The 16,998-nt window shown below is 34.9% G+C and overlaps 1 protein-coding gene and 1 pseudogene across 1 annotated transcript; both read right to left on the bottom strand.

The window, feature by feature from the left end:
- Window positions 1-1,480: 1,480 nt before the first annotated feature.
- On the bottom strand, window positions 1,481-3,214 carry LOC129896907 (AAA-ATPase At2g46620-like). Its single transcript, XM_055972898.1, has one exon. It carries the CDS (start codon window positions 3,080-3,082, stop codon window positions 1,652-1,654), a length of 1,431 nt encoding a protein of 476 aa, XP_055828873.1. The 5' UTR covers window positions 3,083-3,214; the 3' UTR covers window positions 1,481-1,651.
- A 5,513-nt stretch (window positions 3,215-8,727) lies between these two features.
- Window positions 8,728-16,501, bottom strand: LOC129895821 (uncharacterized; annotated as a pseudogene).
- Window positions 16,502-16,998: the final 497 nt, after the last annotated feature.

Here is a 16,998-nt window from a genome sequence, read left to right as displayed (position 1 = left end):
TATATTAAAAATAGATGTTTACAGTTTACTTGTTCTGTTTAGAAAATTAAAAAATAATTTATCACTTAATTCCTAATTTATCCTATTATTAATATATAGTCTTCTCTCAATGCATTCTCAAAGCATTGAATTTATTATATTCAAGAGTGATATAGTAAAATTGACATTTTATTTATTTCTCTTAAGGGATGTATCAAGTTAAAAGACTAGACAAGTAAAAATGGATGGAGATAGTATTAAATTGGGAAATGTAATAAATAAAAATAACTTAATTAAATTATTTTTTTTAAAAGTGTACAATACGAAATATGACAAGACAAAGTAAAATGGACGAGAGAGTACAATATCATGTTCAACGATCTATTAATCGCCTCAATTTAATTTGAGTTGGGGAGAATGGAAAGTAGGGCAAATGCCATAATAATATCTAGAATTTACGATACGAAATGGATAGCTCATTGCCCATAAGTCAAAGATGAGAAGAGCAAAACCAAATTAAAGATGGATTTATTATTTTATTCCTTTTTAAATTTGGTGAATTTATTATTTTATTACTTTTTTTTTTTGTGGTTCCATTCATTGTTCATTGTTATTCAATTGGCACAGTCAAAGAACAGATAAGTTTCTACAATGTCATGCAATCAAACAACAAAGTCAATCACCTTTATTAATGGATATTGATTCTTTTCTACCTTACCTTATTCAATGGGTAATCAATAAAGTTTGCTATCTTCACCTACTGAATTTCTTCTATAGTAGAGAATGATGCACTTCCTTTTTGAATATTCTAGAGAATATTTATTCTTTGAAGCGATGGATATTATAATTTAGAGGAAGATTAAGAGTTTGAAGATGACTAAAACGGTATTAAAAGTGGATGCATGTTAGTTAAAGTGAAGTCACACGATATCAGTATTGCTTAGACAAAAAAATACTGTTAAACACATATAATGTCTAGTGTATCAGATAAGTATACATTAAACAAGAATAATTAACACAATTCATTGTGTGATTTAATGCATTTGAACTTCACTCTATACATTGAGGTTTTCAATATGAAACTCGGTATCTGTACATCTTTTTTAATTAAAAAAATGATAGAAAAAAAAAGCATAGGTCATCACACTTGCACAAAAGGACTATGATGCATGTTAGAGGAGCTGAGTGCATCAAATAAGCTCTTGTGTTCAAAGTGCTGATCCTCGTTTAGATATACATATGTATATATACTACAACAAAAAAATCGAAGTAAACGATTATACATGTACTCCACCTTTCCACGTATTCAAAAAGGGACTTTGGAAGAGGTGACACGTTATTATTTCACCTTTTTGAGTTCACAATATCTTTAAAAATGACGAAATCGAAAGGCTAATTGCTATTATATTGAACAGGAAACATATTAGAGCTACTAATAGTTAAAAGCACATTTGAAGATATTACAACATCATCATACATAGGAGTTGCCTGAACAGTGAAATAACTTTGATCAATAATCTATTAATCAATATAAGATAATGAATTCTAATTTCTAACTACAATAATCTTTATGTTAACTCAACTAAAAAAAATCAACTTTGAAATTAAGCTAAAATAAACTAATGATTATGCAAGTAAGGGGTCCATTATTAATGCCCAAAACAAACATATGTTAATGATCATGCCTTGAATTATCCTTATCCGAGGTATCAAATTCGAACGAGGAATCTTTTCTACTACTCCTTATTCGTAAAAGTCCATAGAGCTTCTTGAACTCTCTCAAATTTTCTTTGCAGAAAATACCCGAATCACCTGTTTCCTCCATGGTTCGATTCGACCCGGTCTCACTCAACCGCCGTGCATGCCGAGTCGCCGCCCTTGACTCGGTGTTGATTTGTAGAGCTGAAATGACAGTTTTCAATGCCCGGGTCGGCGAGCTCCGGTTCGATATCATGATCTCGCCGATTTCAGCCGGGCTGAGAGCCGCCCCGGTTTGGAGAATCTCCTCTACTTGTGGGAAAAGCTTGTGGTCTTTTAAACCCAAATGGCTATTCGCTAGGCTTTTGAAAGCGTTGAAATTACATAAAGGGAAGTGTATGTGAACGTCGATTCTTCCTGGCCGGAGAACCGTCGGATCAATTTGATCTTTGTTGTTGATGGTGAATATCATGATTCGCTCTTCTCCACAACACGAGAATATTCCATCCATAAAGTTGAGAATTCCAGATAAACTCGGAGCCGTTGATTTGGTCCCAAGGTAACTATCGAGATCTTCGATAACGATTAGCGACTTACTTGTGGTTTGTAACAGAAGCATTTTCAGATCCGAATCGTCTGTGACTTTAGATAAATCGACGTCGTACACGTCGTAGTTCAGCATATTCGCTATTCCGGCGATAAACGTTGATTTTCCGGTGCCGGAAGGTCCGTAGAGAAGATAACTCCGTTTCCAAACTTTGCCGAGGCGGTGATAGTACTGTTTTGATTTTTGAAACGATTCCAAATCGGATTTCACCTTGTTCTTGAGATCCGTGTCCATCACTACCGTATCAAAAGTTGCTGGATGTGTGAACGGCACTGATCTCCATCGTCCATTTCTCTGAGGTTCATTATCTACATTGACTAATAATCTCACCTCCTTTTTCCTCTGCTCGATTTCATCAAACACAGAGTGTATATACTGAAGATAAGGCTGGAGAATTCGACGCTTATCTTTTTTCCTAATCTTCATAACAAGCGCTTTCAGACCTGTAAATTCATCTTTCTCATTGATCCAAAAAACTCTGGCGCTGAGGAATTTGTCAACAACAGTCTGATTGGAATCCAAAACGAGGCTAATTTCATTGGACTTATCGCCGGAGATTAGGTTGGTGAAATCAAAATCTTCAACATAGGGGAGAGAATTCAGATAAGTACAAACTTTTCGATACAATTGATTTTCCTGCATGTTGTGATTGAATTGCGGAACCCTGTAGAACTGATACACATAACAACTATCCTCCAAAAATCTCCACCATTTCTTCACAATTTGCAGTAAAGAAGTTTTCAACACGACCTTCAGAAACAAACATGAAGCAATTATTGCAACCAAATACAAAAACATGATGGAAAAAAAATTAAAATGAAACAGGAGCGATGAAATATAATGATGGAAAAGGGAATTTGAGGGGAAAATAATGATGAGAAGGTAGATGAAATCATGAAGGATGTAATAATAAAGAAAGTATATAAAGTGATGAGAAAAAGCGTAAAGAAAGAAGTAGTAGTATAAATAATAAATTTAAGGAGATGGGGGATTGGCAGGTTAGCATATTAATTAATGAATAAGTCTTTATAAATATGTTTGTTTGAATTTAAGAGACGGCTTGCAGACGGAGACGGCATAATTTGCTAGGTTTAATTGGTCAAATGAGGATTAATGGAATTTTTTTCTGTCATTATTTTATTTATGATCCTTGTTAGTGGAAATTGATCTCTTATGCATGTATTAAATCTTAGTATGATTAATATATAATATGTATTATATTTGATATTTCATCCGTCTCATATTAAATGAACATCTTATTAAAAATGTTTTTCTTATATTACTTAATTACTTACAAAATCAAAATAGAATTAATTAATTTTTTCCTATTTTGCTCCTATAATTAATATGGCTTTTTAATTGTAAACAATTCTCAATACTAGCTATTTCTATATTCTATATATATATTGCATTGTGCTATATATATTGCATTGCTATAAACAAAAGGCAAAAGGGTAAAGTCTTTCAATATATTAATAATTTTCTAATCACCATATAAAATTGAAAATGTCCGTCTAATATGGACGGAGGTAGTAATGGATTAGGAGTTAAGTTACTCACTTCTTTTCAAAATAAGTAGTGTTTTTTTTTTATTTATTTCAAAATAAGTGATGTATCCGTGGCATACATTAGGGTGATCAAGGACATATATAAGGGAGTCAAAATCAGGGTAAGGACAATAGGAGGGGACTCAGAGCACTTTCCAGTTGTGATGGGGTTGCATCAAGGATCAGCTCTTAGTCCGTTTTTATTTGCCTTGGTGATGGATGGATTGATGCGACAAATTCAAGATGAGGTGCCATGGTGTATGCTTTTCGCGGATGACATAGTCCTGATCGATGAGACTCGTAGCGGAGTTAACGCTAAGATGGAGGATTGGAGACATACCTTAGAGTCTAAAGGGTTTAAGCTGAGTAGGACCAAGACAGAGTACTTAGAGTGCAAGTTCAGTGAGACACCTCAGGAGGTTGGCGTGGAAGTTAGGCTTGGTGCCCAAGCCATCCAAAAGAGAAGTAGTTTCAAGTATCTTGAGTCTATCATAAAGGCAACAAGGAGATTGACGATGATGTCACACATCATATTGGGGCAGGGTAGATAAAATGGAGGCTCGCTTCCGGAATGCTATGTGACAAAAAGGTGCCACCACAACTGAAGGGCAAGTTCTACAAAGTGATGGTTAAAGCGGCTATGTTGTATGGGGCAGAGTGTTGGACAGTTAAGATCTCTCACATTCTAAAGATGAAAGTTACCGAGATGAGAATGTTGAGATGGATGTGTGGCCACACCAAGAGCGTCAGGATTAGAAATGAGGCTATTCGGGACAAGGTGAGAGTGACCTTGGTGGAAGACAAGATGCGGGAAATGCGACTGAGATGGTTTGGTCATGTGAAGAGGAAAGACACAGATGCCCCAGTGAGGAGGTGTGAGAGGTTGGCCATGGATGATTTCAGAAGAGGTAGGGGTAGGCCGGAGAAGTATTGGGGAGAGGTGATTAGACAGGACATGATGCAGTTACAGCACATTAGGATAGAAGGCTAGTACATAGTCTCGTTATTCTTCCCTATTCGTAGGTGCATTAGCACATTACAATTTCTTGTGCTCTCATTTTTGGTATTTCTGTTATTATTTATTACTTTATGTACTTTGATTACTCTATTTTATCTGCGACGTTTTCGTTATTTATTTTCCTATATCGCTTTGAATTGTTTAACCTTATCTGATCCCTTTTTATGTTTTTTTTGAGCCGAGGGTCTCTCGGAAACAACCGTCCTACCTTGGTAGGAGTAAGGTCTGCGTACACTCTACCCTCTCCAGACCCCACGTTGTGGGATTTCACTGTGTTGTTGTTGATGATGATGTTTTACATAGTTAAAAAAAAAAATTACCCTTATTTAATACATGAAATTTCTTCTTAAGGTGTATCCAAGCTAAAAAAATCACTTATTTATAATTTAAAAATCTACTAAATTAATAAATGTATAAGTTATGAGAAAATTACAAGAAAATCTATGTATTTATATTATGAACATATAAAGGGAATAACCAAATCTTGTATACTTGATATCTTTATAAAATAATATATAGATAAACTTTATCATAACTAATCACTACATTATTAATATTAGCATAACTTTAATCATCTACCAAACAATTCCTTACAAATTAAATAATATTTATAAAAAAAGATCTTTACAAACTTTTTATGTGTAAAAATAAAAACTTATTAGATATAAAAATAAAAATCTCTTATATAAAAAAGATAAAAAAATTTAAAATAATTTTGTAAAAGGGCTGGAGAACAAAATCTCCCGTTTTTTTCGATGTGCTTATATGACTATACAATTGTATGTGTAAGACTAATTAAAGTAATATAATACCCTTTGTATTTTCGTTATGACAAGTAAAACATACTAATTAATGATTATTACTATTTACTAGTAAGGATTAGAGATCTATTTCCTTGTGGTTTCCTATTCAAATGAGTATATTTTTGAATGTTAATTATTCCATGTGTGATGTTATAGTTAAAAAAAATCCCGGTGGTCATATTTGATTTTGACCAATATAATCGAAGCAGCGTTTTTTCCCATTTCAGTAGCAATGCATGTACAAATTAAAAGTCGCGTTCAATATTCAAAGTCATTTATCTTCTTTATTATATGTTTGTATCCATTTATGTCTTTTACTGACATTCCTCTTTTCTCTTTTCCCAATAAAAATAATGGGATCATTCACAGGTTCATTTTCTTATTTCTATGGAAGGGAGGGGGAAGAGACAAAAAAAAAGGGTATTTACTTTACACATATCATATTTTTAAAAATAATTGTGTGTTAAAAGTGTATATAGAAGGCATAAGGTATGTAACTATATATTGTGTTTGGTATAAATACTAGTCTGAATAAGCATTTTATGAGATGGGGACTGTAGTATATTAGTATAAATTTGACATTTGAAACAAAAGAATTTTTAGAATTGTCAATTGATATCAAGAATGTTTGCACATGTTCAACCATGATATATTTTCAACAGCATGAACTGTCCTACGACTTTTATAGTTTGAAATTAGGTCCAGTAGGTCTAAGTTCAACAAAGATTAGTCTACTTGAAAATTCATAATAAAGGGTTTTCACGTTATGTGAACTTTTTATTTGGGAATTAACGTGGATGAGTAGTTATGCTTTTTGTGGTGTTTTTGGCCAAAGTAGGCGTCCCGATGCCAAGACTCAAAATCCTTTTTTCCAATTTGACCAGAAATTATTGATTCAACTAATTCAATTGTATACCTTTACATATAATAAATTCACTAAATAGTAATCCTAAAAGTTCTTCATTTTCAAAATCCACTTGTACTATTATACTTGAGGCGATGAGATTTAAATTAACTATTATCTTTTATCCATTACACGAATGGAATATGACTTAGTGAAGTAGAAAGACCAACCTGAAAGAACAAGGCAAGCCACGAAGGGAAGGGGCTGAGAGTTAAAGATAAGCAAGAAAAAGAAAATTATTGCAAGGCTGTGAAAAGTAGGTCGGTTTTTTAGATAACATCTAAGCTTAGATACACTCATTAGTCGTTATATGCCACATGTGGCATGTCTAGTTCACTTTCGGTCATCTTTTGGCATCTTAGAATTAAACCAATCCTAGGAAGTTTCGGTCCAAACTTAAAACAATTTATCCATTAATTTCTGAATAATGACGCAACTAGTAGCAACATAAATATGGAAATTACACAAACCAATATGCGCATACATCATTGCAAGTACTAAATAAGATTCGTCATTTGGTGTATAGTATTAAAGTTTTCCGTCTAGTCCTATAACTGTTGGGGTATTCCCCTGCAATTATAATCATTTGCATTTGGACATGAACAGCAATGACTGTCACAGGGTCCCAAAAGCAGCCAAGTCCTCCCAAAACTTATAGGCAAAAGAACATGACAAGGCAGAAGGGTAAAACAGGAAGTTCCTGCCATGCTGACACTTCTTTTAACATTTTGAATCGAACATTGATTGGCACTACAAAATACCAACTAATTTCACTAGAATTGGTCCCTACCGTCTAAACAAAATGTCCTAAGCCGGGGTTTGCTCATTAATTAGTTTCCCTTCTTTGAACTTCCTTTTACTCGCATCAGTTGCCGGAATTTAAGCCAAGATTAATCCATACGCTCCCATTTTTAATAAGATTCCGGCTAGAAGCATACAAGTACTGTAATGCGCTTCTCCATGGGTATCTGGTAACCATGTGTGTAGGGGGATAATGGGCGATTTGACAGCAAAAGCAATAAAAAATCCAATATAGAAGATTATTTCAAAAACCACAGGATATGACTGATTAACTGATGTTTCAAAATTTAATGTTGGTTCATTAGAACCATATAAAGCAATACCCAAAACTCCCATTAAGAGAAAAACAGAACCCCCGGCCGTGTACAAAATAAATTTTGTAGCTGAGTACAGACGTTTCTTTCCTCCCCACATGGCTAGAAGTAGATAAACAGGAATTAATTCTAACTCCCACATGATGAAAAAAAGTAAAAGGTCCCGAGACGAAAATGATCCAATTTGACCACTGTGTTCGGTACAAAAAGGAAAATGTTTTTCATGAAAAGTAATTTTTTTAAAAAAATAAGTGTTTGTTTATTTATTCATCTGTGTTTCGTATATATGTAAAAGATATTATCCGCTTATTCTAAAATTATTTATATATAATTTAGATAAATACTATGAAAGGTAGGAGTTGAGTTGTGGGGATATGTAGATGGGGCCGGGGCTCCAAGGGGTGAAAATAAGGTGGGTTAGAGGATAGGAAGGATACATCAATGTGAAATGTCACTTGCAAACTTGTTTTTTCTAATTATTCTCATTTTTAAACAATTTATTTTCCTAAAATTTTGACCAACCTTTTTTTTACCCTTCCCTAGAAGGCTTTCGCCCTTTTTGCTCCTTTGATAACTCAAACTCATAAATATGAAAAATCAAAAAAAAAAATCTTCATACCAAACACACACGTAAAAGAAAAACTTTTAGACTCTATTGTAAAGTAAGATCCCGATATCAATGAAATGAATAAAAATCATATAAAAAAAAGGCAATATTTACATTTCAATTAAGCCAAAAAAAAATAAATTTTTATCCGTCCAAATTTCGATGAAACAGGTACTTGATTGATACCGGTAGAAGATAGCAAGTGTACAATAAAATAAGAAAAATAATAAACATATCAGCTTGATTAAAGAAAAACGTGCAGCCTTACTAAAGTTATAAAGAATAAAGAATAATCACTGCCCATCACCCCTATGGAATTCAGCATTAATTGACTCTTCCCTAAGGATGAATTGCTGATATTTGATTAATTAGGTTACACTAGAGCCTAGGCAATAAGAAGTTATGGGGGCTTTATGGCAAAGGATAAGTGGTCGATATGAAAACTGTCAATAACCTACACAAGTGTCCCAATTGAAGTCGAATACTCTTTCAAATTACAGGAAAGTTCTGTTCACCTGGAGATAAGATATATTCTTCTCCTTTCTATAAAGAAACAAATATTGTAAATTTCCATATATGCATTCAAGTTCTGAACACCACACCAATTAAATAAAATGAAATACGTTAGAACCACCCAGGATGAGAAAAAAAAGCAGTAATTTTTCACCACTGCGAAACTATGCAATACTTTTACAAGTTAATAGCAGAACTACAGTGGTCTAAAGGTATTCTTCGGCATCCACAATAGCCACAAAAAGAATTTTTAAAAATCAAAATTTAAACAGACTGATAATTTATAGGAAATCCTATAGGTAATTAGGAATTCTGGTTATCTGACTGGAGATTCAGAATTTGGGAAACCACAAGCTTAGAAATCTCGTTAATTTCAAACCTGTACAGGATAAGAATCGGAATCGGAATCGGAATCTGCACGCCTTGAGCTTAACCTGCTGTATTCACTTGCAGCAACCTTAGTCTTTTTCGACGTAGCTAAAACCTTTTCCAAATCCAATTTCGACAGCGGTCTTGGCTCCTGCTTAAAGAGAAATAAGGATACTTAGACCAGCCTAAACCAGATAAATTGCTAATGTCCCCCTCTCTATTTAAGCAACCTTGATACTCTAATTCGATAGCTTAACAGCTTGGCTCTATAAACACCATGCGTAGCAATAACTAGATGGCAGTTGCAGATGCAGTGTTCGTTTAGAAAGAAAATAAGAAAAAACAACAAGATCCTTGACTGGTCGTTCTGTTCCTATATTTATTTTTCCTATGGTGCCTGTTACATAGTTGAATCAGACTCCTAAATCTATTTGATATCCAGAAAATTCAAAAGGGTCGCATGTATAAAGGAGACTTAATCGTTCAGTATCGGGGAAGACATCTGAGAAGGTTCCCTTTCTAGGAAGAAAGGCAACACTGTCTGCAGTATCATGTTAAAGCTTCGGAGGAGGTCGAAGCAGTTCAAGCGGACTAGCTGTTCCTTGTAGCCCAAAAAGCTGTACTTCCATCTTAAATTCTCCTTATCTATCCTTTTTTTAATGTGCATTCAACATATAAGGCAAAGTCCCTAAAACTACATTTGTGTCTGTAACTATCACTTAGCAACTTTTCCTGAAGGAGAGTACAACTTCAAAATAGAAATTTGAGAAAAAGAATACTATCTAACCGCAGTTCGCTTTCCACTCTTCTCATCATTAAGCAAGTCCCGGATGGGGAAGTAGACAGCTTTTTTACATAGCTTAAGAAGATCAGAACCAGTGTATCCATCACAGAGACTAGCAATGCCGTCATAGTTGATGTTATCTTCTACCTTCTCGCTCCTCAGGATCACCTTCAAAATCTCAGCTCTCTCTCTGCGGTCAGGTATTCCAATCTCAAAGGCCTGAGGAAGATGTCGAAGAATTGCTTCATCAAGCTCAGATGGCAGATTAGTAGCAGCAAGAACCATAACCTGTGCATTTTCTACATAAACATAACTGCAGTAAATAAAGTCACCAGAACTTCCTTCGCTAAATCATTAATTAGATAAAAGACAACCATCTCAAATTGCATAATATCTTGGGGAAAGTTTGCAATATATGTGACGGTGATGAAAGCAACTGACAAAGAATCATCTCACTAAGGAGTGCACCTACGATCTGTGGTAAAACCATCCCATAAAGCCATGAATTCAGTCTTCATGTTTGTTGACGCCTCATTGTCAGTAGATTTGCGCTGACCCAAAAAGCTATCCACTTCGTCAATGAAAATAATTGCAGGCTGAAGTTTATGTGCTAAACTAAACACTGCAGCAACTGTATAAAATATAGGAGGAGAAATCAATGGAGAAGTCTTAACATCAAGTTGAATAACAAACCCTATACAAACCACTTTTTTGAGTCACTTAATCCAAATCAGTAACACAGGCAATCACAAATAGAATTCTAAGAACAACTAAGACTACAATAAGATCCTTCAACACTTTATACAACCTCATCTTGCTCTTTTGGGGGTGGGGGTATTTGTAAGATTTCAAAGGTGAAATTTTTATGCATTTATTTCTATAGCATAATCAAAGTTTCTCCCGAGAAACATCAAAATCACTTTTGTTATTAAGACAATGAACACTAGCCACCAGTGTTCAAACTGGAATCAAACCTCATGTTGCAAAAACACCTTTTGCTCCTTGGCTTCAGTGCAATGGGTCTGCCTATGGTATGGAAGTCCATAGGCAGACTCTCTTCTCCCTTTTTTCTCTCCGGTTCGCAGTCGCGACTCTCTTCTCCAGCTTCGCAACCTTCAGAGGGTACTTCTTCTTCTCTGATCTTCAGTTCTTCTTTATCCTCTGCTTCGCGACCTTCAGCAGGTACGTTTTCAGCACTTTTTTTCTTCCTCTTCTTCTTCTCTTCTTCATGTGCAGGATCTCTGTTTTAAGAGTTCTAGTATTGCTTCTCAATTGTCTTATGAATTATTGATTCATTCAAGTTCTAGACTTTAGCATCTACCATCTACTATTAGTTTTTGAATTGAGATATTTGCTAATATGTTATTGCTATTGAGATTTTGGATATTTATATATGCAATTAATATTTTAAGTTTTTGATATTAATTGGCGCCTCAATTCAAAAAGGTGAGCACCCCGCCGCTCGCCTCGCCTCAAGGCGAGGCAGACCCTTGTCGGCTTTCGCCGTCCAAAACACTGGTGGTACTACACTAGGTATATGTGAAACATTTCTTGCATTATAAACCCTGCACATAACTAGTAAGTGAACCAAACTACCTTCAAGTTTATTCCTACATTTACAGAATCCTTGTATACAAACATAATTTTTTTAACTATACCTACACAAAACTCAAAAATCTCTTCATTCTTCAAAACGAAGCTGAAAGATAGCGCAATATCAGTTGCCACATACAATTTGCACAAGCTACAACATATAGTCGCACAAGAAGGTTTCCCAACACATGCTTAATGAAAATCATTTTAAATATAATTTCACTAGCTTTGAAATGTATCTAAGCTGGATAATAACTAGGTTCATGAGTTTAGAATTAGTAATATGTCGTTCTTTTTCCTGATTTCAAAATCTGTTGGCACAGAAATAAAGTAACAGCTCCTTCATCGAGCAAAAACATAACAATTCAATTTCCTTAACTAAACATGCGTAAGCAAAAGAACTCCCTCAATTGCCTTTCAGAAAAAGAAAAAAAAAAGCAAATTAAGCTGGAGATAAACCAGCAGTTTTCCACATGAACTGATCGATAATGATCTTTTATCAGCTTTGATATAAATGGCAAGATGCTACTGAAAACCAGACCATAACCCTAAGCTTATATGTGTCAATCACAGTGTTATCAAAAGCAAAAAAGCGCAAAAAAGCTCTGAGGTCCATTGAAGCTTTAAGTGCAAATAAAACGCGAGCTTTAATAAAAAAGACACAAAGGGAGAAAAATACAAATATATATGTTAAGTCCAAGACTAATAATCATAAGCATGAATGTCAAATATATGAACAAAGAAATTGAAAAATAATTACTATGAAGTGAAATATCAATTGTTTAGTGTCGCCTATTTAGAAGAGGCTCATTGTCAAGGAAAAGTAGGCCTTAGAACCTTGATGACGATACAAAAGCACCCTTAAGAAAGGCAAAGGGTTCAACACGTTTTGAGCATCACTTCAGGGCTTAAGCATGCTTTAAGCGCGCCTTTGACAACACTGGTCAATCAACATCCATCCAAATTAGTTGTAGTCAGTTATATGCATCCTTTGTATCCCTCTACTCTATTCAAGTCCATTCCATTCCAATACTAAATAGAGCATCTTTAACTACATTTTGCACCAACTGACAACCTATAACAATCTTCTTTACTTATCAAGTGCTTTCATTTGCCACTAACCTCTCCTTACAATATTTTCCCTTCATCCTTCCCTCTTTTCCAAAGTATCTCAGTGTTGAGGTCACCAGCAAACACTACTCCGTGCTATGCAATCCACACTCTCCTCGTGTTTCATTTTCATCTCCCCCTCTAACATCACGCTGTCTCACCTCGCCCTCTTTCCAACTAAAGTGGAGGCTCAAGATTATTTTTTAATAACAAAGAAACCTCTGAGGGTATTGGAGCACAGTCCAAAACACGGTGGATAATGGGCCCATCACTCTAATTCTTCATCACTTAAATTTTAGGTTTTTCTCTGCAGTAAGTTTCGAACTTGTGACTTGCACCTGACCCACACATTAGCACTGTGCTCATATCACTAGACCAAAGCCTGAGGACTGTGTAGTCTCAAGATTTAACTAAGCCCAGAAAAGAATAAAAGGATTGGTAGATCTGATGGGGTTTGCAGTTTGCACTTCATTGTGGTAGATAGAAATCTGTCATCAGCTTCTTGCAACCATTGTAGTAGAATTCTTCCAACCCAAAGATGAATGGGACCATACCTACAATGTCTATACAAACAGTCCTATAAGAAATGTAGGACAAGAAATCTAATAATTGCTTTTTTGATGTCCCAACCCTTTCTCCCTCTTCACTTATTTAATTTTTGTTTTGATAATCTATGATTCTTTATCCTATTTTTGATATCTATGAAGCATGCACTTGAAATTGTCTCTTATCGCAATAATCATTATACTTGTGTTTCATATCCTCATGTTGCGCAAGTTTGGACTTTCCATGCCGATTCTTGGATTTTGCAGCAAGAAACTTGTTTGAAATTTGTTAGCAACTGAACAGGTTACTTTGTGGATCACAGGTTACAGCACTGAAAGAACTACTTTTAAACAGCCAAACAGCTCAAACCAATGCAGTTGCAAATCCTAGTAGAATATGTTCACTATGAAGTTTTGATTTCAAAAACTACCAATGACGGTTCCATTTGAGATTTTATGCAAAGAACACCCAGAGAAGAACCAAGCGCGCTCTACTCTTTATCCTACTCAACAAGAACACCATATTATCACAAAAGAAAAATTTCAACTGAAAGAGAGATGTATCTAAAAGTGCAGATCATGACTTGTCCTTCCTATTGTGCACATAAATATGGAAAGAATGCAATCAAAACTTAGCAAGAGAGACTTGAAATCATGTGTTTGTTTATGCCCTAAAAAACTTTGTTTGAATGAGATAATTCCATAAAGAATGATAACTACACAATTGTTATAGACTTGCCAAAACTAAGCAACTCCTTTGATGATGAATTTTAATCCCCTCAAAAATAATATACTAATAAAATTGCAAAACACTAGGGTCTCTTGGATATCTTATTCACTGTGGAACAATGCTTGTCGAGCCTGAATAACAATCAAGACAAGATTCACAAGTAAAACAAGGGCCAAGCAAATTTGAACAATCAAAACAAGGAAAGATAATGCTGAAAGAATCTTGAAAGAGTAAGGACAAGATCCAACTCACCGAGTTTTTGGGTATCACCAAACCATTTGCTCATCAAATTCGATGTTCTCACATTAATAAAAACAGCACTTGATTCCTTAGCAATTGCTTTGGCAAGCATCGTCTTTCCAGTTCCAGGGGTCCATAGAGCAAAACTCCTTTTTGAGGACCCAGAAGCTTCCCAGAAAAGAGTTCAGACCTCCTCAAGGGAAGAATTACCAATTCAAATAGAGCTTGCTTAATAGATTCCAATCCACCAATGGAATCAAATTCCACATCTATATGATCAGGGTTGATTACATCACAGGCTATTACATCCTGTTGACAAAGTACAAGGGGGCTTAAATAATTCAATATGAAAATGATTGCTTTTGACTGCACGTTACCAAGCATACCAACAAGGAAATATAGCATACCAAATTAATAAAGCATGTAGGTAATAATTGGTTATCATAACATCCCTGTGAACCAAATTATTTCAAGGGGAAAACCTCTCATAGACCAGTAGGGAAGTGATCACAATCAACCAGCACACAAATTTGATCCCAGCTCATCAAGAATATTAAATTAAAATGAAATATACGATCATCATGTAAATCAGACTGAGTGACACAGAGGATGAAATAAGCAGTGCAAGTTTTAGGAACTTTGGGTTCAGGTGCATTTGGTATGTATGGAAATGTTCTCCATGGAAGGTTTTGGAAATTAGTTTCTATAAGTTTTCCGTGTTTGGTTGAATATATAGATATGATAATCATTGAGGGTATGGGAAACAGATAGTGTTTTAGTAAAATCTGAAACAGTACCGAATTGTTGGTTGAAACAAGTGATTTTTTGAAAGGAACCAAGTGAAAAAAAAAAAGTTGAGAGTTAAGATATTTCTAAAGAAAAGCGATTTCCTCCCATAAGTGAGGAAAGTCTTCCCATTTTGACGAAAACGTTTACTTTGGATACAAGTCAGACAAAATACTTGAAAATGATTGGAAACACTATCCTCCATTCTAAAGAGTCTGTCCGTTTGACAAGCACAATGCCATGATTATTGCTCGACCAACAGATTATTCACTGAATAAAGGATGGTCTACTCAACTTAATACTAATTAATAGTAGCATATCTTACCATGGAGACTCAAACTTTTCTATTAACACTTTATTTATTCTTTTAAGAAAGTTAACATTTTTATAAACAAGAAATACACCAATAATGTATTTCAGTAGTAATTACAGCAGTAGGATAAAGAGAACAAACAAAAAAAAAATCTATTACTTACACCCCTCCTAAACTGTCTAAAATATGGGTAATATCCTCCACCTCTTTGGGGAGAACATGGATACACCAAAATAAAAGGTCACTAAGCAGTTCATCTTCAAACTCTGGAAAGGGATGCTCTTGTTTTCAAAGCATCTCTGATCCTTTTCCTTCCATATTGTCCACCAAATTAAGGCAGAGGCAATCTTCCATTATGACCTGACATATTCCCCTCTTTGTTCCAGCATGCTAGAACAACTTCTGAAGTATCTCTTGGCATGGATCACCTGATGCCCCTCAAATATGGGTAATATCTCTTAACACTTTATCACTTTATCATGATTGAAAGAACTACTGCTGCTTTTTTACAAACTTTCTCCAGTGAGTGTCATGGCATTGCTCCTTCCATCTCACAACAATGCATCCATGACACACACTATCTTCTTATTAAAAATAATTAGCTCCTCCAGCAAACAAAGCGAAAAAAATAATAATCAAATTTACCAAGGTCTAAAATATAAAACCAAAATTATAGAAAGAAAGTTGAACATGCAAGCTTTCACCGGCAATTTTCAATTTCAGCTACCTAGCATGCTTGTTTCATTCTAAACAATACTACACAATAGACCATAGTGATCAATAATGGAAGTCTAAGGCAAAAAAAAAAGTATTGACCCGACTAAATACGGATTTGCACCATACCCAAGTGAACGCAACCGAGATATCTGGTTAAGAAAACTAAGCACTCTTAACTTTCATACTTGGAAAATTAAAAAGGGGGGAAATACAGAGAGGAGATTGGAGAATAACCTCGTAGGAATTGGTTTGAATGATAGGTCGACCAAGGCGCTTAGCAAGTTCCTTCTTGTGTTCAAGAGCCTTTTTGGACGCATGTCGATTCGGGTCAAGTTGTCGGAGCCCCACAAACAAAACAAGGCTGCTGAGAGCGGCGCTCGCCGCATACAAGACCAGTTCTTTCAACAACTTCGTCTCCGATGAACGTCTCTTCATCTTTCTTCTCAGTTTGATTCACAGAAATACAATGGCGTTTCGAACACGTCAAGTCTGGGCCATAAGTGTCTCAATTTTACAAGGTTTCTTTCTCATATTAATTTTCATAATAACTACTACTACCGTCTACAGTATTACTTAGTTGAGGTTTTATTTTTTTTTTCTATTGCCGTTTGTGGTACTTATATTGAAATTTCGATTAAATTTTGGTCATAATTAGATTCATTGGAAAAGCTTTCAATAAAATTTTTTTCATAAGGTTCGAATCGAAATCTATGATTAAGGATGGAGCAATTCTACCACTGCACCCAGGGTGAGCCACCTTGTGTTAGAGGGGTGGGAGTCAGTCGAACTTCCTTCGATAAAAAATTATATTATTTATATATGGTTAAAATATTTTTTAATGTATACATAACAGATGTTGGACCACATTCAATTGTTGTGTTTCTACTTCTTCAAATTTTGAACCTTATTAATCAAAGTCATAGCTCTGTCACTGACTGCATCACAATCCATATTGATACTTAGTTGAGTTATCATTTAATAAATCCACTCTCAACTTATATGTTGGGATATTAACATTTT

Source organism: Solanum dulcamara, chromosome 7, assembly GCF_947179165.1.
Source record: "Solanum dulcamara chromosome 7, daSolDulc1.2, whole genome shotgun sequence".
In the NCBI taxonomy this organism is placed as follows: domain Eukaryota; kingdom Viridiplantae; phylum Streptophyta; class Magnoliopsida; order Solanales; family Solanaceae; genus Solanum; species Solanum dulcamara.
This window is presented reverse-complemented; position numbering and strand designations above follow the sequence as displayed.